The sequence below is a fragment of the Hypanus sabinus genome, chromosome 17 (genome assembly GCF_030144855.1).
Source record: "Hypanus sabinus isolate sHypSab1 chromosome 17, sHypSab1.hap1, whole genome shotgun sequence".
NCBI classification, from domain to species: Eukaryota; Metazoa; Chordata; class Chondrichthyes; order Myliobatiformes; family Dasyatidae; genus Hypanus; species Hypanus sabinus.
Genome location: NC_082722.1, coordinates 60,843,977 through 60,870,065, shown reverse-complemented (window position 1 = coordinate 60,870,065; position 26,089 = coordinate 60,843,977). Strand labels below are relative to the sequence as shown.

General features: G+C 40.3%; 1 protein-coding gene across 5 annotated transcripts in view; it reads left to right on the top strand.

The window, feature by feature from the left end:
• meak7 (MTOR associated protein, eak-7 homolog) overlaps positions 1-26,089 on the top strand; it is a 106,178-nt gene that overhangs the window by 12,685 nt on the left and 67,404 nt on the right. For 4 of the 5 annotated variants that reach the window (XM_059993168.1, XM_059993171.1, XM_059993170.1 and 1 more), the window contains exons 3-6: positions 761-1,015; positions 9,603-9,833; positions 14,502-14,646; positions 25,453-25,893. In XM_059993168.1, coding sequence (XP_059849151.1) covers positions 845-1,015; positions 9,603-9,833; positions 14,502-14,646; positions 25,453-25,893 — 988 coding nt within the window. In that variant the 5' untranslated portion in view covers positions 761-844. The remainder of the gene's footprint in view (positions 1-760; positions 1,016-9,602; positions 9,834-14,501; positions 14,647-25,452; positions 25,894-26,089) is intronic. The other variant, XM_059993172.1, reaches the window with a different exon arrangement.

The window sequence follows — 26,089 nt, the reverse complement described above, 5'->3', positions numbered from 1 at the left end:
TCATCAGGATTCATGATGAAGGGTCTTTGCCCGAAACGCCAACTGTACTCTTTTCTATAGAAGCTGCCTGGCCTGCTGAGTTACTCCAGAATTTTGTGTTTGTTGCTCAGGTTTAATATCACTTACATATGTTGTGAAATTTGTTAACTCGTGGCAGCAGTATAATGAAATACATGACAAATAACTGTAGAGGAAAAAACTTAGATTAAGTCTATTGAATAATTTAATTAAAATAAGTAGTGCAAAAAATAAAATCAGAAATAAAAAGTAGTGAGTTTCAATGTCCACTCTGAAATCAGATGGCAGAGGGGAAAAAGCTGTTCCAATATCGCTGATATTGATTATTTGGTCATTATCTCACTGTTGTTTCTGGGAACTTGCTGCATACCAGATTGATCATTAGATTTCCTACATTACAACTACATTTCAGGAACACATCATTGTGAATACTCGCTTTGCAATATCCTGACAGATTTGGGAGGCATGGATGCAAGACTTTCCATGAAAAATAAAATTTTACATTAGTACTCAAACTAAGGATTGTCTGGCATCTGGATGTGAAAAGCTATATTCAGACCTTTTTTTATTTGCAATATTTTTATGTACCCCTTCCTTCATGGGCATTGTACAATTCTGAAATAGTGTACTAATCTATTTTGCACCTCAGGATAAATTGTTTCATGGGTAAAAAAAAATTAGCAACAACTATTGATCAGTCTTTGCTTGCAAGGGATTGATTCACTTTACACTCTGCATGCAGGGCGGCTCAGAAAATGGAGAGGCTCATCCTTTTTTGACTGCAGTTTATAGTTTGTGGAGACCTGGCGGATACCTGTGAAGAAAGATGGGCAATTCCGAGAGTCAGTCTGTGCAGGAAGTCTGGCGAAATCAATTTTCAGCTGAAGAACGGACATATCTGGGTGATATTTTTGACATTATGTCTGGATCCAATACCACTGAAGAAACAAAGGGTGGAAAAGCTCCCAAGCAGCAGCTTACACTCAGCATGTTAGAGGTAAATGTCCAGATGAACCAAAATGGTAAACAATGAAAGTAAATTGATCCTGAGATTCTGCTGAATTTTCAAAGATATTACTTGAAAATTGTCCAAAACGTAAGTTGCATTATATCTGTATTTGTTCACAAAGCATAAATGCACTTCTGTCTTTCTGTCCTAGCATACTTGAAATGCAGTGGAAGCAAGCAGGCAATGTAAAGTTCGAGAATCAGAGCCGTAGATCAGCCAGTGGAGGGATTGAGGAGAAGGCTGAGTTTAAATCAAATAACGCAGAAAGAATCAGAATCAGGTTTAATAACACTGGAATACATCATGGAATTTGATGTTTTGCAGGAGCAGTACATTGCAATACATAATAGTAAAAAACTATCTATTACATAAGGAAGTAAATATAAGAAGTAAATTAGTAGTCAAAAAATATTGACTCACAAAATGCTGGAGGAACTCAGTAGGTCAGGCAACATCAATGGAAATGAAAAAACAGTTGACTTTTTGGGCCAAGACCCTTCAGGACTGTAAAGGAAGGGGGAATTCACCAGAACAATGAGTTGGGAGGAAGGGGCAGGAGGACAGGCTAGAAGGTGATCTGTGAAGCCAGGTGGATTGGAAAGTAAAGGGTGGAGAGGAGAGTGGACCGAATGAGAATGGGAAGGTGGAGGGGACCCAGGGGGAAACAATAGACAGGTGAGAAGATGTAAGAGGCCAGAGTGGGGAATAGAAGAAGAAGGGAAGGGTTGGGAATTATTTTAAATGGAAGGAGAAATCCATTTTCAAGCTATCAGGTTGGAGTCTATCCAGATGGAATGAACGGTGTTGTTACTTCACCCTGAAAGTGGCCTCATCTTGGCACAGGAGGAGACCATGGACCAACATGTCAGAATGGGAATGACAATTGGAATTAAAATGTTTGGCAACTAGGAAGTTCCCCGTTTGGCGGATTGAGCAGAGGTGCTCGACAGAGTGGTCCCCCAATTTATGGCAGGTCTCACCAATGTAGAAGAGAGCGTATCAAGAGCATCAGACACAATAGACAACCCCAGCAGATTTGCAGGTGAGGTGTTGCCCCACCTGCAAGGACTGTTTGCGGCCCCGAATGGAGGTGACGGAGATGGTGAATGGGCAGGGTGTAGTATTTTGGTTACTTGAGTGATAAGTGCCGGGAGGGAGGTTAGTGGGGGGGGGGGGGAATGAATGGACAAGAAAATATGCAGTAAATGATCCCTGTGGAAAATGGAGAGAGGTGTTGGGGAAAGATATGTTTGGTGGTAGGATCCTTTTAAAGATGAGATTTCAGAGAGTGATGTGTTGGATGCAGAGTCAAATGAGAGTGAGGTAGTGTTCGTGGGTTCAATATCCATTCAGAAATCTGATGGTGGAGGGGAAGAAGCTCTTCCTGAAATGTTGAGTGTGTGTCTTCAGACTCCTGTACCTTTATTGCTGATAGAAATGAGAAGAGGGCAAGACCTAGATGATGTACGTCCCCTTTTTGAGGCATCGTCTTTTGATGGTGTCTTCAACACAGGGGAGGCTAGTGCTGTGACTGGCAGAGCCAAGTTAATGGCCACGATGGGGTTAATGGACTGAAGTGTATTTATTTCAGTGCATGAACTATTATAGGGCTCGCATCAGTACACGAAAATGGTCTGAATTCAGGACTAAAATTTTTCTGTGAGGAAGAAAGACGAGGATGGCAAAATTCAGGAACCTTAGATGATACTGCAAATTTAATGAAAGTGAGGAAGCAAGCATATGCAAGGTTTAGGAAGTTGAAATTGCGCAGGATCTTTGAGGGTAATAAAGGAAGCAGAAGAAAACTTAAATAGAAAACTGGGAAAGCTAAAAAGGGCCATTAAATATTCTAGGCAAGTTAAAAGAATCCAAATATATATTATCTGCAAATTAGCAAATTTGCAGAAAATACAGTTGGACGAGTTGTAGAAAGTGAGGAAGGTTGTTAAAGGATTCAGCAGGGCATAGAGCAGTTGGAAACCTAGACTGAGGAATGGCAAGTGGGGTTTAATCCAGGCATGTATGAGGTGCTGTCCTTTGCAAGGTTAAATTTAAGAGGAAAGTACAGAGTAGATAGCAGGACCCTTAAGAGCTTTGATGTACAGAAGGATCTTGGGGTGCAGTCCAGAGCTCCCTAATAATGGCCATGCAAGTAGATAAGGTGGTAAAGACAATGTGACAAGGTCAAGGTGATGAGTATAAAAATTAGGCTTGCTGTAGCTTTATAGAACTATCGTGTGGCCATACTTGGAGTATTGTATGTGTATTCCTGGTCACAATGTTCCAGGAAGGGTACAATGGAGTTTCACCGGGAACTTGCCTGGATTACAGGATATTTGCTATAAGGGGAGATTGGACAAACTTGGATTGATTCCTCAAGAGCACGGGAGGCGGGAGGTAGGGGAGGATGACCTGATCGAAGTATACAAGATGATGAGAAGCACAGACAGAGTGGATGGTAAGAGTCTTTTTCTCAGGATGGAAATGTCAAGTACGAGAGGCCAAAAGGTGAGGTGAAAGGGAGAAGATTAAAAGATGATGTATAAACTCTTCTTAGATTTCCAGCCGGGTACTGGTATTGATTTCAACCGAAGTTTCAATGACAAACTCTGCCATCTTCATCAGGGATGATGCCCGGATATGTGTAGGCCAGTGGTATTTATATCCCCATCGTCCATCCCTCCTGATTCCTTAGTCCTCATCCAATCAGGTTTCCCACTTTGTTTACAATCAAATTCCAGTTCTTACTTAGAACGAGACCTTTGTCTTTGTTAAAGTTCTGCTCCTCTAGTTCTGTATCATTCGCTTCCTTCATCAGCCATCCTGCTCAAGTGGCAGCTTATGCCAGTCAAAGATGACCTGGGAGTCAGATGGCTGGTGCTTAGTGGATTCCCTGTGAGCAGTGTATATTAGCCGGACTCTGTCGAAACCTGCATCAAGAAGCACAGACATATCTCTTTGGCTTACCCGGAGAAGTTGGCATTAGCAGAACATTACATTCGTAACGGCCATAGGATTGACTTCGACAGCACCACACTACTGTGCAGCACCAATGGGTTTTGGTATTGCCTAGTGAAGGAAGCCATTGATATAAAACTAGAGGAAAAGAGTTTTAACAAAGGCAAATCCTCTAGCAAATTTTTACAGAAGTAGTGTGGGTCGCATTCTGACTGGTTGCATCACCAGCTGGTGTGGAGGCGCCAATGCACGGGATCTAAACAGATTGTAGACTCAGCCAGTTGCGTCACAGGCACAAGCCTCTTCACCATCAAGGAATCTTCAAATGGCCGTGCCTCAAGAAGGCGGCGTCCCATCATTAAGGACCCCCACTGTGTGGTTCGTGCCCTCTTCTCGTTACTGGCTGGTTTGGAATACAATTGTGCTCAGCAGCTTGAGGAATGGACATCCATCACCTGTTTGTGGCTGTTAATTGCTGCAGAAATGAATCTGAAAGGAGAGTCTATAACTGCAGGGTATTGGTTTAAGGCGGGAGGGCAAAGGGTTAAAAATGGATCTGAGCTATAACATTTTGAAATGAGGGTGCTTGGTACAAGGAACAAGCTGACGAAGGAAGTAGTAGAGGCAGTTTACAGGAGGAAGTTACAATTATGCAAAAAAGGTACAATTATAAAATTTAAAGGATATTTAGATAGATACGTGAATACTAGCCAAACACGGGTTATTGGAACTAGTTCAGGTAGATAGCTTAGCCAGCATGGATGAGTTGGGCCAGTGCTGCATAATTTTATGACAGTGATTCTGAGACTCCTGTGGATAAAATGAAATCCTGGAGCTTAAAAGATAAAAATTCTTATTGACAAAAGAGAGTACATTGATGAGCAAATACATTTTTTTTAATGTATCTGGCTATAGATAAGAGCTCTCCTGATAACATTTTCATCAGTAGTAGATCACCTGAGTAAGGTTGTGGTTGTGTTCTGTATCACTAACGACAATGGATATTTGCTTTCCAGGTAGCTTTTGATTATATGTAAAATAAATGTATGCACTTGGAAAAAGAATGGACTCATATGTCAAGCGTTAAGATGTTAGAGCATAGTCACTATCGGTGGTCTCTCATATAATTCTGTAAAGTTGTACCCTTTTTGTACAAGCTTTCTAGCTTCAGTGCACAGTTTAACTTGCCCAAGTGAGATGGAAGCATGGTGAAATCCTCATGTTCACATTTTGCCTTGGTTCTACGACTTCTTTTGTTGGAGAACAGTTCTAACAAGAGAAGCAAGGTGGCAGAACCTAGGCCAAGTGTGAACCATTTCCTTTGCGGATGTTTATGAAGGAAATATTTTTCCTGCTGTGCAAATATTGGTTACCAGCACTCAGAAAGAGTTAATGAGGATGTTGCCATAGATTAAGGCCAGTGCTGTAGGTCTGCAAACTTCACATTGCAAATATACTGAAAACAGAAATAAATGTCGGTTTTCCTTTGTTTACTCTACAATAGAAACATAGAAAAACTACAGCACAATACAGGCCCTTAGGCCCACAAAGTTGTACCGAACATGTCCCTACCTTAGAAGTTACTAGGCTTATCTATGGCCCTTTATTTTCCTAAGCTCCATGTACCTATCCAAATGTCTCTTAAAAGACCCTATCGTATCCACCTCCACCACCGTTGCCGACAGCCCATTCCATGCACTCACTACTCTCTGAGTAAAAAAACTTACCCCTGACATCTCCTCTGTACCTACTCCCCAGCACCTCAAACCTGTGTCCTCTTGTGGCAACCATTTCAGCCCTGGAAAAAAGCCTCTGACTATCCACTCTGATATCCCTTTAACTAACTGCTGGTGATTTCGCCCTGATTCTGTGCTGGGATTTTTACTATGCCCTTGAGCTATATGGCTGCAGTTCAGAAGATCTCCAGGCTTGAGGAGAATCTCTGTTACCCCCCTATCTATTTAAGATTTGTAACTGAATATATAGGAATATTTTGGATGTTACAGGCTGAGATATACTAATTTGGCAGAATCTAAACAAGACCATTTTGCAACTATAGATTTAATTCAGATTAAAATCTAGAAATTGACCATTATTGTGAAGCTGATTCTATCCTGATATGTATTCAAATTGAAGTTTCTGTCTATAATGACTGTGGTGCAATTAGAATTTCCTGTGAATTTTGATGTAGGTGATGCAGGCAAAACCATTTATTGCCCACATATAACCATATAACAATTACAGCACAGAAACAGGCCATCTGGGCCCTTCTAGTTTGTGCCGAATGCTTACTCTCACCTAGTCCCACCGACCTGCACTAAGCCCATATACCTCCATCCCTTTCCTGTCCATATACCTATCCAATTTTACTTTAAATGACAATATCGAACCTGCCTCTACCACTTCTACTGGAAGCTCGTTCCACACAGCTACCACCCTCTGAGTAAAGAAATTACTCCTCGTGTTACCCCTGAACTTTTACCCCCTTACTCTCAACTCATGTCCTCTTGTTTGAATCTCCCCTACTCTCAATGAAAAAAGCCTATCAACGTCAACTCTATCTATCCCCCTCATAATTTTATATACCTCTATCAAGTCCCCCCTCAATCTTCTATGCTCCAAAGAATAAAGACCTAACTTGTTCAACCCAGATCAGCCATGATCTTAATGAATGGCAGGGCAGTCTCGATGGGCTGGATGGCCTACTCCTGTTCCTATTCTTATATTCTTATATATTCTTTCCCTGTAACTTAGGTACTGAAAATAGAACACAGCGCATTACAGGCCCTTCAGCCCACGATGTTGTGCCGACCTTCAAACCCTGCCTCCCATATAATCCGCCACCTTAAATTCCTCCATATACCTGTCCAGTAGTCTCTTAAACTTCACTAGTGTATCTGCCTCCACCACTGACTCAGGCAGTGCATTCCACGCACCAACCACTCTCTGAGTGAAAAACCTTCCTCTAATATCCCCCTTGAACTTCCCTCCCCTTACCTTAAAGTCATGTACTGAGCAGTGGTGCCCTGGGGAAGAGGCGCTGGCTGTCCACTCTGTCTATTCCTTTTAATACTCCTCTGAAACTCAGGTAACATTCTAGCAAATCTCTTCTGTACTCTCTCTATTTTGTTGACATTTTTCCTATAATTCGGTGACCAGAACTGTACACAATACTACAAATTTGGCCTTACCAATGCCTTGTACAATTTTTAACATTACATCCCAACTCCTATACTCAATGCTCTGATTTATAAAGGCCAGCATACCAAAAGCTTTCTTCACCACCCTATCCACATGAGATTTCACCTTAAGGGAACTATGCACCATTATTCCTAGATCACTCTGTTCTACTGCATTCTTCAATGCCCTACCATTTACCATGTATGTCCTATTTTGATTATTCCTACCAAAATGTAGCACCTCACACTTACAGCATTAAACTCCATCTGCCATCATTCAGCCCACTCTTCTAACTGGCCTAAATCTCTCTGCAAGCTTTGAAAACCTACTTCATTATCCACAATTCCTCCTACCTTAGTATCATCTGCATACTTACTAATCCAATTTACCACCCCATCATCCAGATTGTTAATGTATATGACAAACAACATTGGACCCAGTACAGATCCCTGAGGCACACCACTAGTCATCGGCCTCCAACCTGACAAACAGTTATCCCCCACTACTCTCTGGCATCTCCCACCCAGCCACTGTTGAATCCATTTTACTACTTCAATATTAACACCTAAAGATTCAACCTTCCTAACTAACCTTCCTTGCGGAAACTTGTCAAAGGCCTTACTGAAGTCCATATAGTCAACATCCACTGCTTTACCCTCGTCAACTTTCTTAGTAACCTCTTCAAAAAATTCAGTAAGATTTGTCAAACATGACCTTCCACACATAAATCCATGTTAACTTTTCCTAATCAGACCCTTTCTATCCAGATAATTATATATATACCATCTCTAAGAATACTTTCCATTAATTTACCCAGAACTGACGTCAAACTTACAGGCCTATGATTGCTAGGTTCACTCTTAGAACCCTTTTTAACCAATGGAACAACATGAACAATACGCCAATCCTTCAGCACCATTCCTGTTTCTAATGACATTTGAAATATTTCTGTTAGAGTCCCTGCTATTTCTACATTAACTTCCCTCAAGGTCCTAGGGAATATCCTGTCAGGACCCGGAGATTTATCTACTTTTATATTCCTTAAAAGTGCCAGCACTTCCTCCTCTTTAATTGTCATAGTTTCCATAACTTCCCTACTTGTTTCCCTTACCTTACACAATTCAACGTCCTTCCCCTTAGTGAATACCGCAGAAAAGAAATTGTTCAAAAAATTGTGAGAGTAATTCCCTCTTTTTAAGTATTACACCTGCTGGCTCACATCTCTAATTGATTAATACTGGAAGGTGATTGAATTATAGTCGGCTTCTTGAAGTCTGTACAATGTGACTGAAGTATTAGTGGTGGGTTTCATGGGTTCCCATGGTATAGATTCCTCTAATTTTGCTTGGCACCTCTGAATGGTGGTGCTTTGATGGAGGTTGTTCCAAAGTTTTAATAGTGACCACAATGATTTAGACACCTTGCTATATAATTTTAAGTTTTTAATGGAACTCTTTGAGATAAACAACAGAGTGGAAGATACTAGGAACTTTTGCTAAGCTAATGTGCGGGTAAGTTAGGGAGGGAGTCCTGGAAGCTGGCTCTTCAGCATATTAAGCACACCTTTTGTAAACTAATACTTAAAAGTTCAAAGTAAATTTATTTTCAAAGTACATATATGTTACCATGTACAACCCTGAGATTCATTTTCATGTGGGCATATTCAGTAAGTCCATAATAAAATAATAACCGTAATAGAATCAGTGAAAGACTCCACTAACTTGGGCATTCAACCAGTGTACAAGAGACAACCACAAAAACACAAAAAGCAAAATAATTAAATAAACAAACAGTAAATATTGAGAATGTGAGATGAAGAGTCCTTGAAAATGAGTTCATAGATTGTGGGAACATTTTAATGAGACAAGAGGGGCATAATTGTTCCTGAACCTGGTAGTGAGAGTCCTGAATGTCCTGTTCCTTTTTCCTGATAGCAGCAGTGAGAAGAGAGCATTTCCAGGGTGGTGGGGTCTTTGATGATGGATCCTGCAACAATGCTCCACGTAGATGTGTTCAATGGTGCGGAAGGCTTTACTCATGATTAACCAGGCTGTATCTACCACTTTTTGTCAGATTTTCTGTTCAAGTGCTTTGCTGTTTACATTCCAGGCTGCGATGCAACCCGTCTGCCAAAGTTTTAGATATCACCCGCTCATTTTGTTCTCTCCACATTCACTTCAATTCCAGCCAGCTTCTAATTCTTAACTACTCAGTAGAAGCCAATTAACCTACCATCTGCACATTTTTGGGATATAGGAAGAAACAGAAGTATCTGTGGGAAACCCATGCGGTTTTGGGGTGACCATGCAAAGTGTAGCGATATGAGGTCTGGATTGAACCCAGATCTCTGAAGCTATTAGGTTTCTAACTCTTCTAATTGCACACTGCTGCCCCAGTTTTGTAGAAAGGTAGGTGATGTTGTTTTACTTCTTTTTAGGCCTATATCAAAGGAGCAGTAACGGGGAGAATGATTATTCGAATGTACAATGGAATGAGGAACATACATCCAATGAAAAAGTTAAACGTCGCTGACTCTGTAAGCAAGAAACAGTTTCTTTCCTTTCTTTACTACACCATGCGAGGCAGCGTGGAAGAAAGAAGTTTTGTCATTCAGCATATGATTTCCAGTCAACCTGACGGCCCTGTAACAGGGAGGCAGGTAAAAGAGGTAAAGTCACTGAAGCTGTCCTAATTTTCAGCAGTTGTCTGTCTTTTATCTAGAAAATAGGCATGCCAGGACCACCAGCCTCTACAAAACTTTGAGTTTTTTAAGTTGGTTTAGTGTCTGTCTGCAAGGGATGATTCTTTTCAACTTCATTCTGAAGGATCAGGCTTTATCTGCAATCTACACTCAGTGGCCACTTTATTAGGTACACCCGTACACCTGCTCATTAATGTAAATATCTAATGAGCCAATCATGTGGCAGCAACTCAGTGCAGACATGCAGACATGGCCAAGAGGTTCACTTGTTGATCAGACCAAACATCAGAATGGGGAAGAAAAACTCCCTCTTGCTATTGAGGGAGTGCAGCGTAGGTTCACAAGGTTAATTCTTGGGATGGCGGGACTGTCATATGTTGAAAGATTAGAGCAACTGGGCTTGTATACACTGGAATTTAGAAGGATGAGAGGGGATCTGATTGAAACATATAAGATTATTAAGGGATTAGACACTCTAGAGGCAGGAAACATGTTCCCAATGTTGGGGGAGTCCAGAACCAGAGGCCACAGTTTAAGAATAAGGGGTTTGCCATTTAGAACGGAGTTGAGGAAAAACTTTTTCACCCAGAGAGTTGTGGATCTATGGAATGCTCTGCCTCAGAAGGCAGTGGAGGCTAATTCTCTGGATGCTTTTAAGAAAGAGTTAGATAGAGCTCTTAAAGATAGCAGAGTCAATGGATATGGGGAGAAGGCAGGAATGGAGTACTGATTGTGGATGATCAGCCATGATCACATTGAATGGCGGTGTGGTCTCGAAGGGCCGAATGGCCTACTCCTGCACCTATTGTCTATTGAAGTCTGATCTAAGTGACTTTGAACATTGAATGGTTGTTGATGTTAGATGGGGTGTATCTCAGAAACTGCTGATCTGTGGGATTTTCATGCATGTCTCGAGAGTTTACAGAGAATGATGCAAAAAAAAAACATCCAGTGAGCAGAAGTTCTATGGGCAAAATCATCTTGTTAATGAGAGAGGTCAGAGTGGAAAGGCCAAACTGGTTTAAGCTGACAGGAAGGCGAGGTCGCAGTAACTGAAATAACCATGCGTTACAACAGTGGTGTGCAGAGGAGCATTTCTGAATGCATAATGCTTCGAACTTTGAAGTGGATGGCCTACAGCAGCAGAAGACCATGAACATATGCTCAGTGTTCACTTTATGAAGTTCAGAGGGTGTCTAATAAGTAGGCCACTGAGTGTATATTAGTATCAGGAAATTGCTGTGGGGTGTTGATGCTAAATGCAACAAAAAGACAACATTCCACAATTGTAAAGAATAAAGAATAATATAAAAATACAGTTAGAAGTACAGAAATGGAATATGACGTGCATAAATACATAATGTAAACATCATTATAAAAATAGTTCAACGTATTACTGTACAGTGACAGAGGTAATAGAGGGGACTAACTAGAATGGATTATTAGATTAAATGCCCGGACGGAAATAACTTTTAAAATGGAGTGAAGTTTTTTCTATTATTAGTCCTATAGTGCTTTTCAAAAGGGAGCTTTTAGAAAAGGCAGTTGGCTGGGTGAGTAGAATCCGCAGTGATTTGGCCTGCCTGCTTCTTTGCTCCGGACATTTACGTCTTCCCCTGACCTTTCTCAGCATCTAAACATAAATTTATGTGAACTTAATATCTTTTAAACTCTAAAATAACCAGCCTGGATACCAATGACTCCAGTAAATTGTAGAAGCTGAATTAGCATCAATTAAATTGATAACAATGCTCCTAGTACAAAAGAAAAATGATGGATGTATTTGGCAGGACAGATAGAGACCACATTTGTGGAGAGAATTGGAGTTAATGTTTCAAGTCAATGATCCCATTGATTTTCATTTTTAGAATCTTTTTATTGATACATAATCTTCTACAGCTATAAAATGATACAAAACTTCAAGTTGATAAATGTACAATTAATAAAGCTGATGAAAAAACTTATCAAAAGGGATAATATCTGATAATGAATATAATATTTTTTATGAAGAAAAGAAGGATAAAAGAGAATCCCAACTTACTAAAAAAAACCCCACTAACTACAAAAGAAAGAAAAAAAGGAAAAAAGGAATTGAAAAAAAAACCATTGGGAATCAACTCCAGGAGCAATACGGCTTACCATCGTCTATATATATATAAAGAAGAATCATCAGCCGTCAATTCATGTTTATATAAATTAAAATTGGAAGGAATCCATATAAAATAATTCAAATTCAATGATAATATTTGGCAAAAGAGCCCTATCTTCTCTCAAAATCAAATCGAGGATCAAAAGTTCTATTACTAATTTTTTCCAAACTAAGACATAACATTACTTTGAGAAAACCATTGAATTAATGTAGGGACAGAGGTATCTTTCCATTTTAATAAAATAGCCCTTCTTGCTAACAATGTAACAAATACAATTACATGTTGGTTTGAAGATGAAATACCCTGAATATGATGCGGAACTATTCCAAATGGGACAGTCAATGTATTAAGGTGTAAATTAATTTTCAGAGCTTTAGAAGTTGTAGAAAATAAAGATTTCCAAAAAGATTTTAATGAAGGACATGACCAGAACATACGTGACAAAGTGCCTACTTCAGTTTTACATCTATTGCAGTAATTGTCTATATAAGGAAATATTTTGGATAGTCTCTCCTTTGTTAAGTAATAATGGTGAATCATTTTAAATTGAATTAAACAGTGATTGTCACATATCGAAGAAGAATTGACCATTTTCAGAACTCGCAACCAGTCTTCGTTAACAAAGATCATATTAAGTTCTCTTTCCCAATCTTGTTTAATCTTTAGTAAGAGGTTATCTTTTTGTAGTAAAAATAAAAATTATAAATTCTACCAATGGAACCTCTTACTAAAGGATTCATATTCAAAATAATATCCAACAAATCAGATTATTGCATATATGAAAACTTAGACAAGTATTTTTGTAAAAAAAATGTCTAATCTGAAAATATTGCAAAAAGTGTGTATGAGAGAGAATATTTGCTAATTAACTCTTCAAAAGTCATCAATCGACCATCACAAAATAAATCTGCAAAAAAACAGATCCCCTTATTTCTCCATAAGAGAAAAATGGGATCAGTTATTGAAGGTTTCAATAAAAATTTCTATATAAACAGCTAGACTTTAAATTGTTTAAAATTTTAAAAATTACAAAACTGAAACCAAATCCCTAAGGACTGTTTATTAACAGGGTAGAGATTTAAATTTGGAATTTTAGAGAGTTGTAAAGGTAATGGAGCTCCTAATAATGAGGTTAAATGAAATTGTTTGATAGCTTTTAATTCCAAATCAATCCAGGCTGGTTTTGTCAATCCAAACTCTTGTCGAGACAATATAGCCAAAAACAAAATTGTCGAATATTAACAGCCCAATAATACAACTTAAATTGGGAAGTGCAAGTCCACCATCATTTTTAGATTTTTGTAAGTGATACTTATTAATTCAGAACATTTCTAACCATTTCACGTGGAAAACCTTTGAAGAAGCGAATTTTAGAGCTTTGAAATTGAAACAACCTTTGTTTTCTAGCAAGTTTAATAATGCCATCTTTGTCTCTGAAACAAAAAATGCACAACCACATGCCGGTTTTTACCTTGACCCAAGGATTTTAAGGCACCGACTCTATGAGCCACTTCAATCTCTGGCGGTTGTAGGCAAGCCTCCGGAAATAAAGATTGAAACGTTTTAGCAAAATAATCCAGTGTGTCAGTTTCTGATTTCTCTTTTAATCCAACAATTCAAATATTGTTCTGACAAGAGCGAGCCTCCAAATCCACGATCCATTGTTGAGCCTTTTCCAAACGAGAAGAAATATCAGCCGCATTTCGACTAACCTCTTTAAAATCAAGGCTCAAAGAGTCAATTTTTTCCTCCAAAGAGAGAAATCTTTCTTTGAGTTAATTCAGCCACAATAAAGCTGATTTGAGACTCTAATCTATTTACCCAGGGTGGCTCCTTTGAAATCTCGTCAGCTTTCTTAAGGATACCTTTGCCTGTTTCCGGATTCTTTTTGGAGCTTCTTAGGTTAGACATAATTATAACTGTAGCTCTACAGGATCTGACTGAATAAAGTTGAAATTTCGGAGTTTAAGTCAGAAAAGGGAGAGACTAAAGGCGGACAGAAAGAAACTGTCTTCTGTGTCCACAAGAGGGAGGCGGAGTCCCAATGATCCCATTGAAGCTTTCAGCAATTTTTGTGTGAGATCACCAATAGCAACGAGCAACCCCTTTTATTTGGTTGCAGAAACTAACCATGTATTTGACATAAAATCATTCTGGTGCTGATCAACAATTGAAAGCCAAACCTATCATGCTTTGCCATTGCTCTTCCCTGAAGAGTACCAAAAAGTTGGTGCAGTTGTTTGGACAACTCATCTGTTTCTTACTGGACCCACTGCTACTTATATCCAAAATTATCTTGAGCTCTGTGTATAAATGCTCAGATGTAACCTCCACTGTGGCTGTATAATGTAATTACTAATTTTTTTTGTATGGAAAGAAGGTTAAAGAATCTGAGGCCAGTTCAAGTGCTTTATCTGTCTCTTACTTTGCTTGATTTATTTTTGCATTGTCATGACATGTACTACTGTTGTATGTCCCCATGTAGTTCACAGAGGATGTAATCGTATCAGTGATCCACTTATTAAATAAAGAGAAGATGCTAATGGGTTGGAAGATGGAGAAAACTGGAGATTGCATTTTGGGTACATCACGTCTGACTGCTTATCTGATGACTGAGTTGAAGGCTAAAGGTATTGTTGTGCTGTCTGTAGGGTGTTCAGATTTCCTCCCACATTTCAAGGTTGTATGGGTTAGCATGTCCATTGGCTACATGAATATAATTGTTGAGCATGGGCCTGTTGCCATTCTGTATCTCTAAATTACTAAAAATTCTATGTGTTCAACATGTCACAGTTATTATTTTAAAGAGGACGATAACTTGGCACAGGTTAATCATTGAATCAGAGATCTTGCTGGTGTATTACATGTATTACATTATTTGTACTCACTGTTAATGAAATCCACAGCTTATCTTTAAATTATATCCCCTTTAATGATCGCCTGAAACTTAGTTAATGAAAAAATTGTGTATTTAAAAAAAGCCCATTGTCTGATCCCTGTACTTTTCTCATGGGAGCTAGACTGGGAGAATGGTATGAGGCTATTTCTGAGAGACTGCATCTTCAAAGTTGCATCACAACCGAGATTACTACTTTGTTAGAACTGCAACACGAAAGATTAGAATCTGGAAGATTAGATTACACCCTTGTATATTTCAGTGGCAACCCTCAGCCAATTCAAAACTTGCTATAAAACTTGCTGAGGCGCCAGTATAGAACGCCGATTTGGAGCTTTCTGAATTCTGCAATTTCCCTATTAAGGTAACATAAGCTGCAGGATGACTTTAAGGTGAAAAGTTCCTATACACCTTATCCCCATTATATGCAGGGGATACGTTCCTCGCAGTCGACGCATAGCATGGAAGATGCATAATGTGAATAATTAAAAATGGAGAAAATAGGGATGCGTTTTGGAGGGCTTCCTAAATATGTTTTATCTGTAATTTATTCACATTTTCATACCAATACGACTCAAATCGTCAAGTCAACTTTTATTGTCATTTCAACCATAACTGCTGGTACAGTGCATAGTAAAAATGAGACATCGTTTTTCAGGACCATGGTTTACATGACACAGTACAAAAAACTAGACTGAACTACGTAATAATAAAAGAACACACAGAGAAAGCTATACTAGACTACAGACCTACACAGGGCTGCATAAAGTGCACAAAAACAGTGCAGGCATTACAATAAATAATAAACAGGACAGTAGGGCAAGGTGTCAGTCTAGGCTTCGGGTATTGAGGAGTCTGATAGCTTGGGGGAAGAAACTGTTATATAGCCTGGTCGTAAGAGCCCAGATGCTTCGGAGCCTTTTTCCAGATGGCAGGTGGGAGAGCAGGTTGTATGAGGGGTGCATGGGGTCCTTCATAATGCTATTTCCTTTGCGGATGCAGCGTGTAGTGTAAATGTCCGTGATGGCGAGAAGAGAGACCCCGATGATCTTCTCAGCTGACGTCACTATCCGCTGCAGGGTCTTGCAATCTGAGATGGTGCAATTTCCGAACCAGGCAGTAATGCAGTTGCTCAGGACACTCTCAATACAACCCCTGTAGAATGTGATGAGGATGGGGGGGTGGGAGATGGACTTTCCTCAGCCTTAGCAAAAAGTAGAGATGCATTAGGCAACCACAAGGCAACATTCGTATTATATTTCGGCATTGGAACACATAAGCAGAGTCAACCTATCCTATCTGCCTTGAACCCTGACGCAGTCTATCATCTTTACTTATGTAAGTGCGTTTCGGCATAGCGCTTCCAAAAAAGCCTAGTCTCGTCTGCATCGAGCACCTGCTTTGGTTCAAGGTAGCATTCAGCAGCTTTGTGCTCAGCACTAGCTTGCTCACCACGCACAGCTAAGTTGTGAAGCCTGTGATGATTAACAAACTTAGAAAACCATCCTCTTCTTGCATTAAAGCTAACAATATCACTTGATACTTCCTCACTAACCTCTGAACAAAGGGGACCGTAAATTTCCAAAGCTTTCACACGAAGATGATCAGAACTGAGTGTTGTTTTTTTTTTCTTTGTTTCATACTCAATGTACAGACTCAACATTTTCTCCATTTTTGTCATAATCTGGTTACGCACTTTGTTAACAATCTTTGAAGACACTTGTGATAAATCAATCACTGCACTTCTTATTTTCTCAGCACTTTTCTTTATGTTTCTGATTGTGGACTCACCCAGGCTGATGTAACGTTCCATAGCTGTGTTACCTTCACCTGACGCGGCCCTGTTTATAATTTCCAACTTTTTTTCAAGTGTTAAAGTGGTTCTCTGCCACTCAGCTGATGGCCCAGGACTTGACATAAGACACTTAGGAGGCTTAGTTAAATATTTGAAGCACAAAATCAATGCACCGTAGGTAATAACAACAGAAGTTTAAGAGCACAAGATCGCACATCAACAAGTTGCCAAAACCAATGCGAGACTGGTGGAAGGCCGTGAGGCGTGCGCGCGTGACTTTTATTGGCGGGAAAGCAGTGCTTCCCATCCCAATAGCCTTGCATAACTGTGAGCTTTGGACGCATATAAGAAGTTGGTAGAAATAGGTTCCTTGCATAACTGTGAATCAGAATTATCTGAAGACGTGTATAATGAGGATAGGGTGTACTTGCACTGTATTGCTGCTCTATTTAAACATGGAAAATTGAACAGGTCTGAGGAATTCGGGAATATTCTTAGAATCATGGAAAAGCACAGCACATAAACAGGCCTTTCAGCCCATCTAGTCCATGCAAAGCCACAACTGCCTACTCCCATTGACCTGCGCCAGGAACATAGCCCTCCATACTACTACCATCTATGAACCTATCCAAACACCTCTTAAACGCTGAAATCAAGTCTGCATGCACCATTTGTGCTGGCAGCTCCTTCCACTCTCTCATGACTCTGAGTGAAGAAGTTTTCCCTCATGTTCCCCTAAACTTTTCACCTTAACCTTAACCCATGACCTCTGGTTGTAGTCCCATCCAATCTCGGTGGAAAAAGCCTGCTTGCATTTACCCTATCTATACCCCGCATAATTTTGTATATCTTAATCAGATCTCCTCTTGAACTTCTGAGTTCCAAATTATAAAGTCCTAACCTATTCAATCTTTCCTTTTAACTCAGGTCCTCCATTTTTGTAAATTTTCTTTGCACTCTTTCAACCTTATTTACATCTTTCTTGTAGGTTGGTGACAAATACTGCACAGAATGCTCCAAATTAGTCCTCACCAATGTCCTATACAACTCCAGCATTACATTCCACCTCCTATACTCAATACATTGATTTTTGTGCTGAGAGCTTTCTTTACAACCCTATCTGCCTGTGATGTCACTTTCACCAAATTATGGACCTGTTTTCCCAGATCGCTTTGTTCTACCGCACTCCTTAGTGCCCATCCGTTCATTGTGTAAGACCTACCCTGGTTGGTCTTACCGAAGTGCAACATCTTGCATTTGTCTGCATTAAATTCCATCTGCCAATATTCAGTCCATTTTTCCAGCTGGTCCAGATCTCTCTGCAAGCCATGATAGCCTTCCGTGCTGTACACTACACCCCCAATCTTGGTGTCATCTGCAGATTTGCTGATCCAGTTAACCATATTATCATCCAGAATATTGATATGGATTATAAACAACAATGGGCCCAGCACCAATCTCTGCAGCAGTTATAGGCCTCCAGTCAGAGAGGCAACCATCTATTACTACTCTCTGGCTTCTCCCATAAAGCCAATGTCTAATTCAATTTGCTACCTCATCTTGAGTGCCAGGCGACTAAACCTTCTTGACCGTGGGACTTTGTCAAAGGCCTTGCTAAAGTCCATGTACACAACATCCACTTGCTAGCCTTCATGCACTTTCCTGATAACTTCCTCAAAAAAACTCTACAAGGTTGATTAGATATGATCTACCATGCATGAAGCCATGCTGATTATCCTTAATAAGTCCATTTCTATTACATATCTATCTTTCTGATACCATCAAAATTGGCCTTTCTCCAATTTTGAATCTAAACCCTTGGTCCAGAAGTATCTTTTTGCTTATTGTTGTGTCTGTACAACATATATCAATTCAATAAAAACACGCACGTGGAGAGCAGGTAAACTCGTATATTCACTTTGTAGAGAGAGAGATGGCACAAGGCGCATGCGCAGGACAACAGATCAATATGCATGGGTAAGTTATCAGTCAATTATTGGTGCTAAGGGAGTCATAGCGCTAAATGAAATAGATCCATAGATTACACTTCCTCCCACTTTCGATTAATATGACATAAAACGGTATATATACAAAACATTCAATTCCCTTTCATAAGCCCATATTCCAAATAAACATGCTTTCACAATAGTCCATAATTAACTTCACATTTCTACAGGTACAGCCTTTTGGTGGTGTTCTGTTTCTTTCAGGATAGCATTTTTGTAGCTGTGGAGTGCCATCAGGTCTGGCAGTTGTCAAAGACAATTTTCTCTATTGCAAGTGTTGCATTGTTGTTGGTGATATGATCATCAGAGAGAGGTAAGTCTGCTTGTTGGATGCAGTTGACTCAGGTGTGCTGTTTGGTTGAGCATCCAGGACCTGGCCAACATGACGCCTCCACATCTGATCTCCAACATCCACTGTGTACATCAGTGGTCCAGTTCTTGTAGTTCTCCAACCGGGTGTCCACTTGTCTTCTTGGTAATCACACACTAGGACTTCCTACACAAACTCAAAGTTTGTTGCTGATTTACTTGGCAACTGGCTGAACTATTTTTTCTGCCGTTCCCTCTGTAGGTCTGTTTTCAGGAGGTGTATGTGAGATCTCCGATATCTGCTCATGAACAGCACTGCAGGTATTTGATTTGTTGTCATCTGAGCAGAGTTCTAATATACAGAAAGGAGGTTGGCCACCTGGTGCTGCAGAGAAATGTCCTCGTTGCCCATAGCTTTAATGGACTTCATGAAGGTTTGAATAAACCTTACAGCTAACCCATTCATTGCTGGGTTGGGAGGAGATGACTTGAAATGTTTGATGCTAGTTTTCTACATGAATAGTCTGAACTCTTCTGATGTGTATTGTGGTCCATTGTCAATCACAATTTGTTCAGCTAAGCCATTTCTGGAGAAGGTAGTCCTCAGAGAGGAAATATTATTTTCTGAGATGGTTGACTTGATTGGTATTACCTCCAGCTACCTCAACTGAGCATTTACAGCAATCAGGAACATGGAGTTCATGAATGGCCCAGCAAAGTCAATATGCACTCTTTGCCACGGTGAAGATGATCACTTCCATGGGTGTAACAGTGCTTGTCGGGGTGCCTTTTGAATTTTGTGGCATCCTGAACAGATTTTGGCCAAGTCTTCAATCTGTCTATCTATTTCTGGCCACCACATGTAGGTCTGGGCAAGATTCATCTTGACTGTACCCAGGTGTCTTTCATGCAGATTCTCTAACATTCTGGTGCACAGTTTACAGGGAACCACAACACGAGATCCACAAGTCAGAGTTCTTCGACGTACCAATAGTTGGTCCCATCCCACTGAGAACTCTGGAAACTTAGGGTTACCATGAGCTGGTCATCCTTGAATGGTGATTTCATAGACTTTTGACAATGTTGAGTTATTCCTTGTTTCTCTTTGTATCTCAGAAATTGTTACCAGCAACTGGCCCACCAGTGCTGTGTGAAATATCTCTGCCGGGTCACAGAATGAAGAGTTTTCTTCTTCCATTGTCAACAGTGGAAGACACGACAAGCTGTCAGCATTGTTGTGTTGGTTGGTACCCTTGAACTCGATGTCATAAAAGTGGGCTCCTATGAACAATGCCCAATGTTGCAACAAGGTAGCGGACACTACTGGGTTTCCCTTCCTGGGATTGAAAATGGACACAAGGGGCTGGTGTTCTGTCATTAGAGTAAACTTTTCTCCATAGAGGTAACGGTGGAACCTTATTCCCCATACTAGACTACGGGCCTCTTGGTCAATCTGTGCATTGTTGCATTCTGTGCTTGTCAGTGATCTTGAAGCAAATGCAATTGGATGTTCAGATTCATCTTTCGTAGTGTGTGACAAAATAGGACCAACGCCATAAGGGCACACATCACATGCCAGTCAGACGGGCAGAGATGGGTCATAATGGGTGAGCAGTTCATCGGATCTTATTTGTCTCTTTGTTTCTTTGAATGCTCTTTCATATTTTTTCTGACCAGTCCCACTTTGCTCTTGCCTGTAACAGTGCATGCAATGGATGCAGCGCTGTAGCAGTGTTTGGGAAAAACCAGTGTAGTAGTTTACAAGGCCCAAGTATGACCTCAGTTGTGACATAATTTCCGGTTTGAGCACCTGTAGCATTGCTTCCGTCTTCTCTTTGACTTGTATAATCCCTTCTTTTCAATGACGTGTCCACAATATGAGATTTCATTCTTAAAAAAAGTCACATTTCTCTCATTGTGCGTAGACAGTACTCACTCAGCCTGGTAGGCTCTTTACCAAGGTTCTGGGGGTGTTCTACGTCATTTTTGTCAGTCATGATGATGTCACCAAGGTAACATTGTGGCCCTGGGATATGTTGGAGCACTTGGGTCATTGATCTTTACCAAATTACTGGAGCTGATGCGATGCCAAAGACGGAATGTTTATTATGGAACAGTCTCTTGTGAGTGAGGAAAATGCCTGACTTCTCAGATAGGCTTGTGACAAGTCAATCTTGAAAACCTCTCCCTGCCTGCCAAAGACACAAAAATGTCTTCTATTTGTGGCAGGGGACACTGCACAATACGTAGCTCAGGGTTGATGCTCACTTTGAAGTCCCCACATATGCAAACAGCTCTGGCCTTCCTTTTCTTGATCACCAGGACAATGGGCATGGTCCAATTGCTCCACTCAGCTTTGGAGAAAATGCCAGACATCTCCAAGCTCTGAAGTTCAGCATCCACTTTAAAATTATAGTGTGTAAAGCACTGGACGCGCTTTATGGAATCTTGGTGGTGGTGCTTCATCTAGTTCAATTCTGGCCTTCATGGCTCTGTGTTTACCAATACCTTTCTCAAATACCTCATTAACATTAAACAGCTGTGACAGTCTCTGGTTAGTGCTACTGTTGGGGCTGCAGTTGACTGTTGATGACACATTGAGAGCCTTGATTGTGTGGCAGTCTAATTGGACTTTTCTCAACCATTCATGTCTGAAAAGTGCTGACCCTCCATTTTTCAACACATAAAGTTCTAACTACTATATTTTGCCTCGGCACTTCACATTTAATTTCAGTTTGCCTTTGAGAGACTCTTTTATGCCTGTGTAGGTCTTTAGCATCACTGAGGTCTTTTCTAATAGTAGCTTAGAAAACAGTCTATTGTAGTCAATCTCGAAAATTATAGACAACACTGACCCTGTATCCAGCTCCATTTTCAGTTTTATACCAAACACATTTCTTATCTATATGATTTTGTGATCTGCTTCAGTAATGCTATTCAGTTCTAGGCATTACAGCTCACCTTTGTCTGACTCTGTGTTGTCTGATTCAGTTTGACATTCATTCACTTTGTGGATTTGTTCAGTTTTGTGTTTGAAATTTGTTGTGTCTGTACAATTACTTATCAGTTAAATTAAACATGAGGAAGGCATTTTAACTGGTATTATTCACTTTGTAGAGAGAGAGAATGGCACAAGGCACGTGCACAGAACAACATCAATGCTCATGCATAAGTTACCAGTTGATAAGAGGTGCTAGGGCGAGTCATTGTGGTAAAAGAACCAGATCCATACATTACACGTAGTTACTTTGAAACTAATGGCATTGTGATTTCTTGATGAAAAGTGTTCCCCAAAACAAACTTCTGTCAACTGCCCTGTCTCATTCCCTGATAGATCAAGTATCACGCACTCTCTCGTTGCGAATTCTACATACAGTACTAATGAAGGAAACTTTCCTGAACATATTTGACAAATTCTATCCCATGTAGTCCTTTTACAGTATGGGATTTCCTGTCAATATGTGGAAAGTTAATATCACCTACAAAAACAAACGTGTGATCTCTGAACATTTGTTCCTATAAATCCCTCAGACTGTTGAGTAGTCTGTAGCATAGCTCTACTAACATGGTCGTACCTTTCTTATTTCTCAGTTCCACCCTAATACCTCACAAGACAGGCTCTCCAATCTGTCCTGACTGAGCGCTGCCGTGACATTTTCCCTGATTAGTATCGGCACCCCTCCTGTATTCCCTCCCACTGTCACGTCTAAAACAACGGAATTTAAGGAATATTGAGCTGCCAGTCCTGCCCCTCTTGCAACCAAGTTGCACTAATGGCTACAATTTCATAATTCCAGGTGTTGATCCATGCCCTGAGCTTATCTGCCTTTCCTATGATACCTCTTGTATTAAAATATAAGCAGCTCTGGACATAAGTCACGCCGTGCTCATCCTTTTGATTGCTGACTTTGTCTGAAGTCTTAACAACATCTGTCTCCACAACCTCTCCACTAACTGTTCTGGCACTCTGGTTCCCATCTCCCTAAAACTCTAGTTTAAACTCCACAGTGCAGCACTAGCAAACATTCCCAATAGGATATTAGTCCCCTTCCAGTTCAGGTGCAAACCATTTCCTTTGTACACGTCCTACCTTCCCTGTAAGAGAGCTTAATGATCCAAAAATCTTATGTCCTCCCTCCTATGCCAGCTTCTCAGCTGTGTATTAAACTGTTTTATCTTCCTTTTGCTGGCTTTACAGCATGTGGTGTGCATAGCAATCCTGAGGTCACCGCCCTGGAAGTCATGCTTTTTTCCTTAGCACCTAACTCCCTGAACTCTCTTAGTAGAACCTCATCACTTACTCTACCCATGTAATTGGTACCTACGTGGACCACAGTCTCCAGCTATTCACCCTCCCACATAAGAATGCTGAGGACTTGATCCTAAAAAAGACCAGACTACCATCTGGGAATCTCATTCTTGTCCACAGAATCTCTTTTCTGTTCCCCTAACGAACAAATCCCTAATCACCACAGTGTGCCTTTTTTCCCTTCTGAATCGCTGAGTCAGAATGAGTGCCTGAGACCTGACCGCTGCGACTTCCCAGGGCTAGGTCACCACTGCCCCCCCACCCCACCCCAGTTATATTCAAAGTAGTATAACTATTGTTGAGGGGGATGGCCACAGGGCTACTCTGCACTGGCTGTTTAACCCCTTTTCCCTTCCTGACATTGGGTATAACTACCTCTATTACCCCACCCCCCATCTTCCGGAAAGATCCAGAGTCTACTTACAGCTTTTTTGCCCTCTCTGACTTGAGCCTATACTTGTGGAAACCTTGACAAGCTAAAGCCTCCAAATTTCCACTCTAACTCTGACCCCTCTGACAATGGCCACTGTGACAATGGTGGGTATAATTTAATTTGTCCTTGCCTATCAAGCCCGAATGCTGATTGGCCGCTGCTCAAAGCTCCAAATTGCTGCAAGTGGCTATTTTTTCTACTTAATCGGTAAATCTGAGTAAGCTATGACTTCTCAGGCCTCTGATCTGTCCGACTGGGCGCTGCTCAAAGCACATCCTAAAAATTTCACAATCCGAATAGAAAATGCTGGAAACACTACAAGCCTGGCAGGTCCTGGGAAGAGCGAAATTGAGCTAATGTTTCAAATCAATATCAACTTTTTACTTGTAAATGAGCAGACTAAAATCGCCTGAAGGATATTTTGATTGCTGCAGAGAAATGCAATGCCTGTATATGGTTCCTGTGTTTTTGTTTTGAATGAAGGGCAGATGTTAATGGAAGGTGCATTTTGTGCATCATTTGCAGGGCAACAAAATTAAGGAATTAGAGGACAGGGCAGACATAACTTTTTCAGATGATAAGAAACAGAATCTTAATATTCTAGGCCCACATTTGCAGTGTCAAAAAACCCACTGAGGTGGTGATTTTTCAAATAATTATCCACATTGATGCAAAATATGCTTTGTAATTGACTTATTAATTATTCTCTCTCACTCATTCTCTCCTTAGAGATCCATGGAATTACTAAATTGCAAGCAGGCCATGTAGCATAGAATCATTCTGTAATCTAGTGCAGAGGAAACCATTTGCTGTATCATGCTTGTGCTGACTTCTTTGTATACTGTTTTTCTACTTTCTCTCTAGTCCTCCTCTATTTAAAAAAAATCTCAAGAAATATTTGGCAACAGGCACAAAATACTGGAGGAACTCAGCAAGCCAGGCAGCATCAATGGAAAAGAGTAAACAGTTGACATTTCAGGCCAAGACCCTTCATCTGGAAATATTTATTCAGTATCCTTTTGAAAGATCCGATCAAATCCCCTATTATGACATTGCATTCCTGATCTCAGCTTGTAATATTCCTTTATCATCTGAAAATAAAAAAAAATAAAGCTGAGTATGCTGGAAATCTGGAAAAAAACTGCTGGAAGCCCTCAGCAGATCAGACAAGATAAAGGAAAAATGAAACAGAGTGAATGTTTTAGTTATGTCAGGACAAAGTCTTTTAATAGGTTAACTCTTTTTCTCCTCCTGCAGATAATAGCTGATCTGCTGAGCCCTGCTCTCATTTTCTATTTTTGTTTCCTCGTTGTCTCACCTTGCATCAGATAGCCTTGCTAGTTGACACTTGCAACACTGAAAACACATTTTTCACCTATACATACTTAAAGCAGTATACAGTTTTAAACATTTCTGTCAAATTTGCTCAAATTTGTCTCTGCTCCAATGAAAAGCGTTTCAGTGCCAACAATAAAGTGAATTTCTCAGTGTAATGTAATGGTGCCTCAGCACTTCACTGGAGAAGTGTTTTGGCTTTTTTACCTTTCATTGCTATAAAGAAATGCTCTCTTGCACAAAAGCTTGGCTGACCTGATAATATTTTTGCTGATGATGTTCAGTTTCATAGAGAATCTGATTCACTGATCAATGATGTTTAATATTTTTTCACTTTCTTTTGATGATGACAGGAGAAGATCTGTCTCTGGAGCATTTGCAGACTGTAAAACTTGGACAGGATGCCTTAAAGGATTGGATGTGCAGAGCCTCTGTGATCATTACTTTTCTCCATGCACTGGTTGCTCTGGCTCTTCACCTTACAAAATCGGAGTACCAAGGTGAACTCTTCAGTCCGAACCAGGTGCTGCCACTGTGTTTGGGTATAGAGTATTCTGGGATAGTTACTGTTTTGGATATCCCTTCTGTCATTTATCTCAAACCCAACTTGCCTTCAAGGAACCAGAGACAATGGAAGCTGTTGTTCTCCTCTCAAGCCCACGGGGAAAGTTTTTCTCGCCTTTCCACTCAGATTCTTCACAAAGGCCCAACATTGCTGGTTGTGAAGGATTCACTTGGATACGTCTTTGGTGGTTTTGCCTCCTGCAGCTGGGAGCTGAAGCCACAGTTCCAAGGTAAAATACCATTAAGTGATGGTGTAATGTTTAATCGGGAACAGTATTTATTTTTTCTATTGTTAAATTTATGCTGAAAATTCTGATCCTGAGCTATTAGCTGACCCAGCATTAAAATTCACCCTCATGCCTTGGGCTGGTCTCTGTGCGTGTCGAATCTGATTCACTGTACAAATTATTCTCAATCTAAATGCTT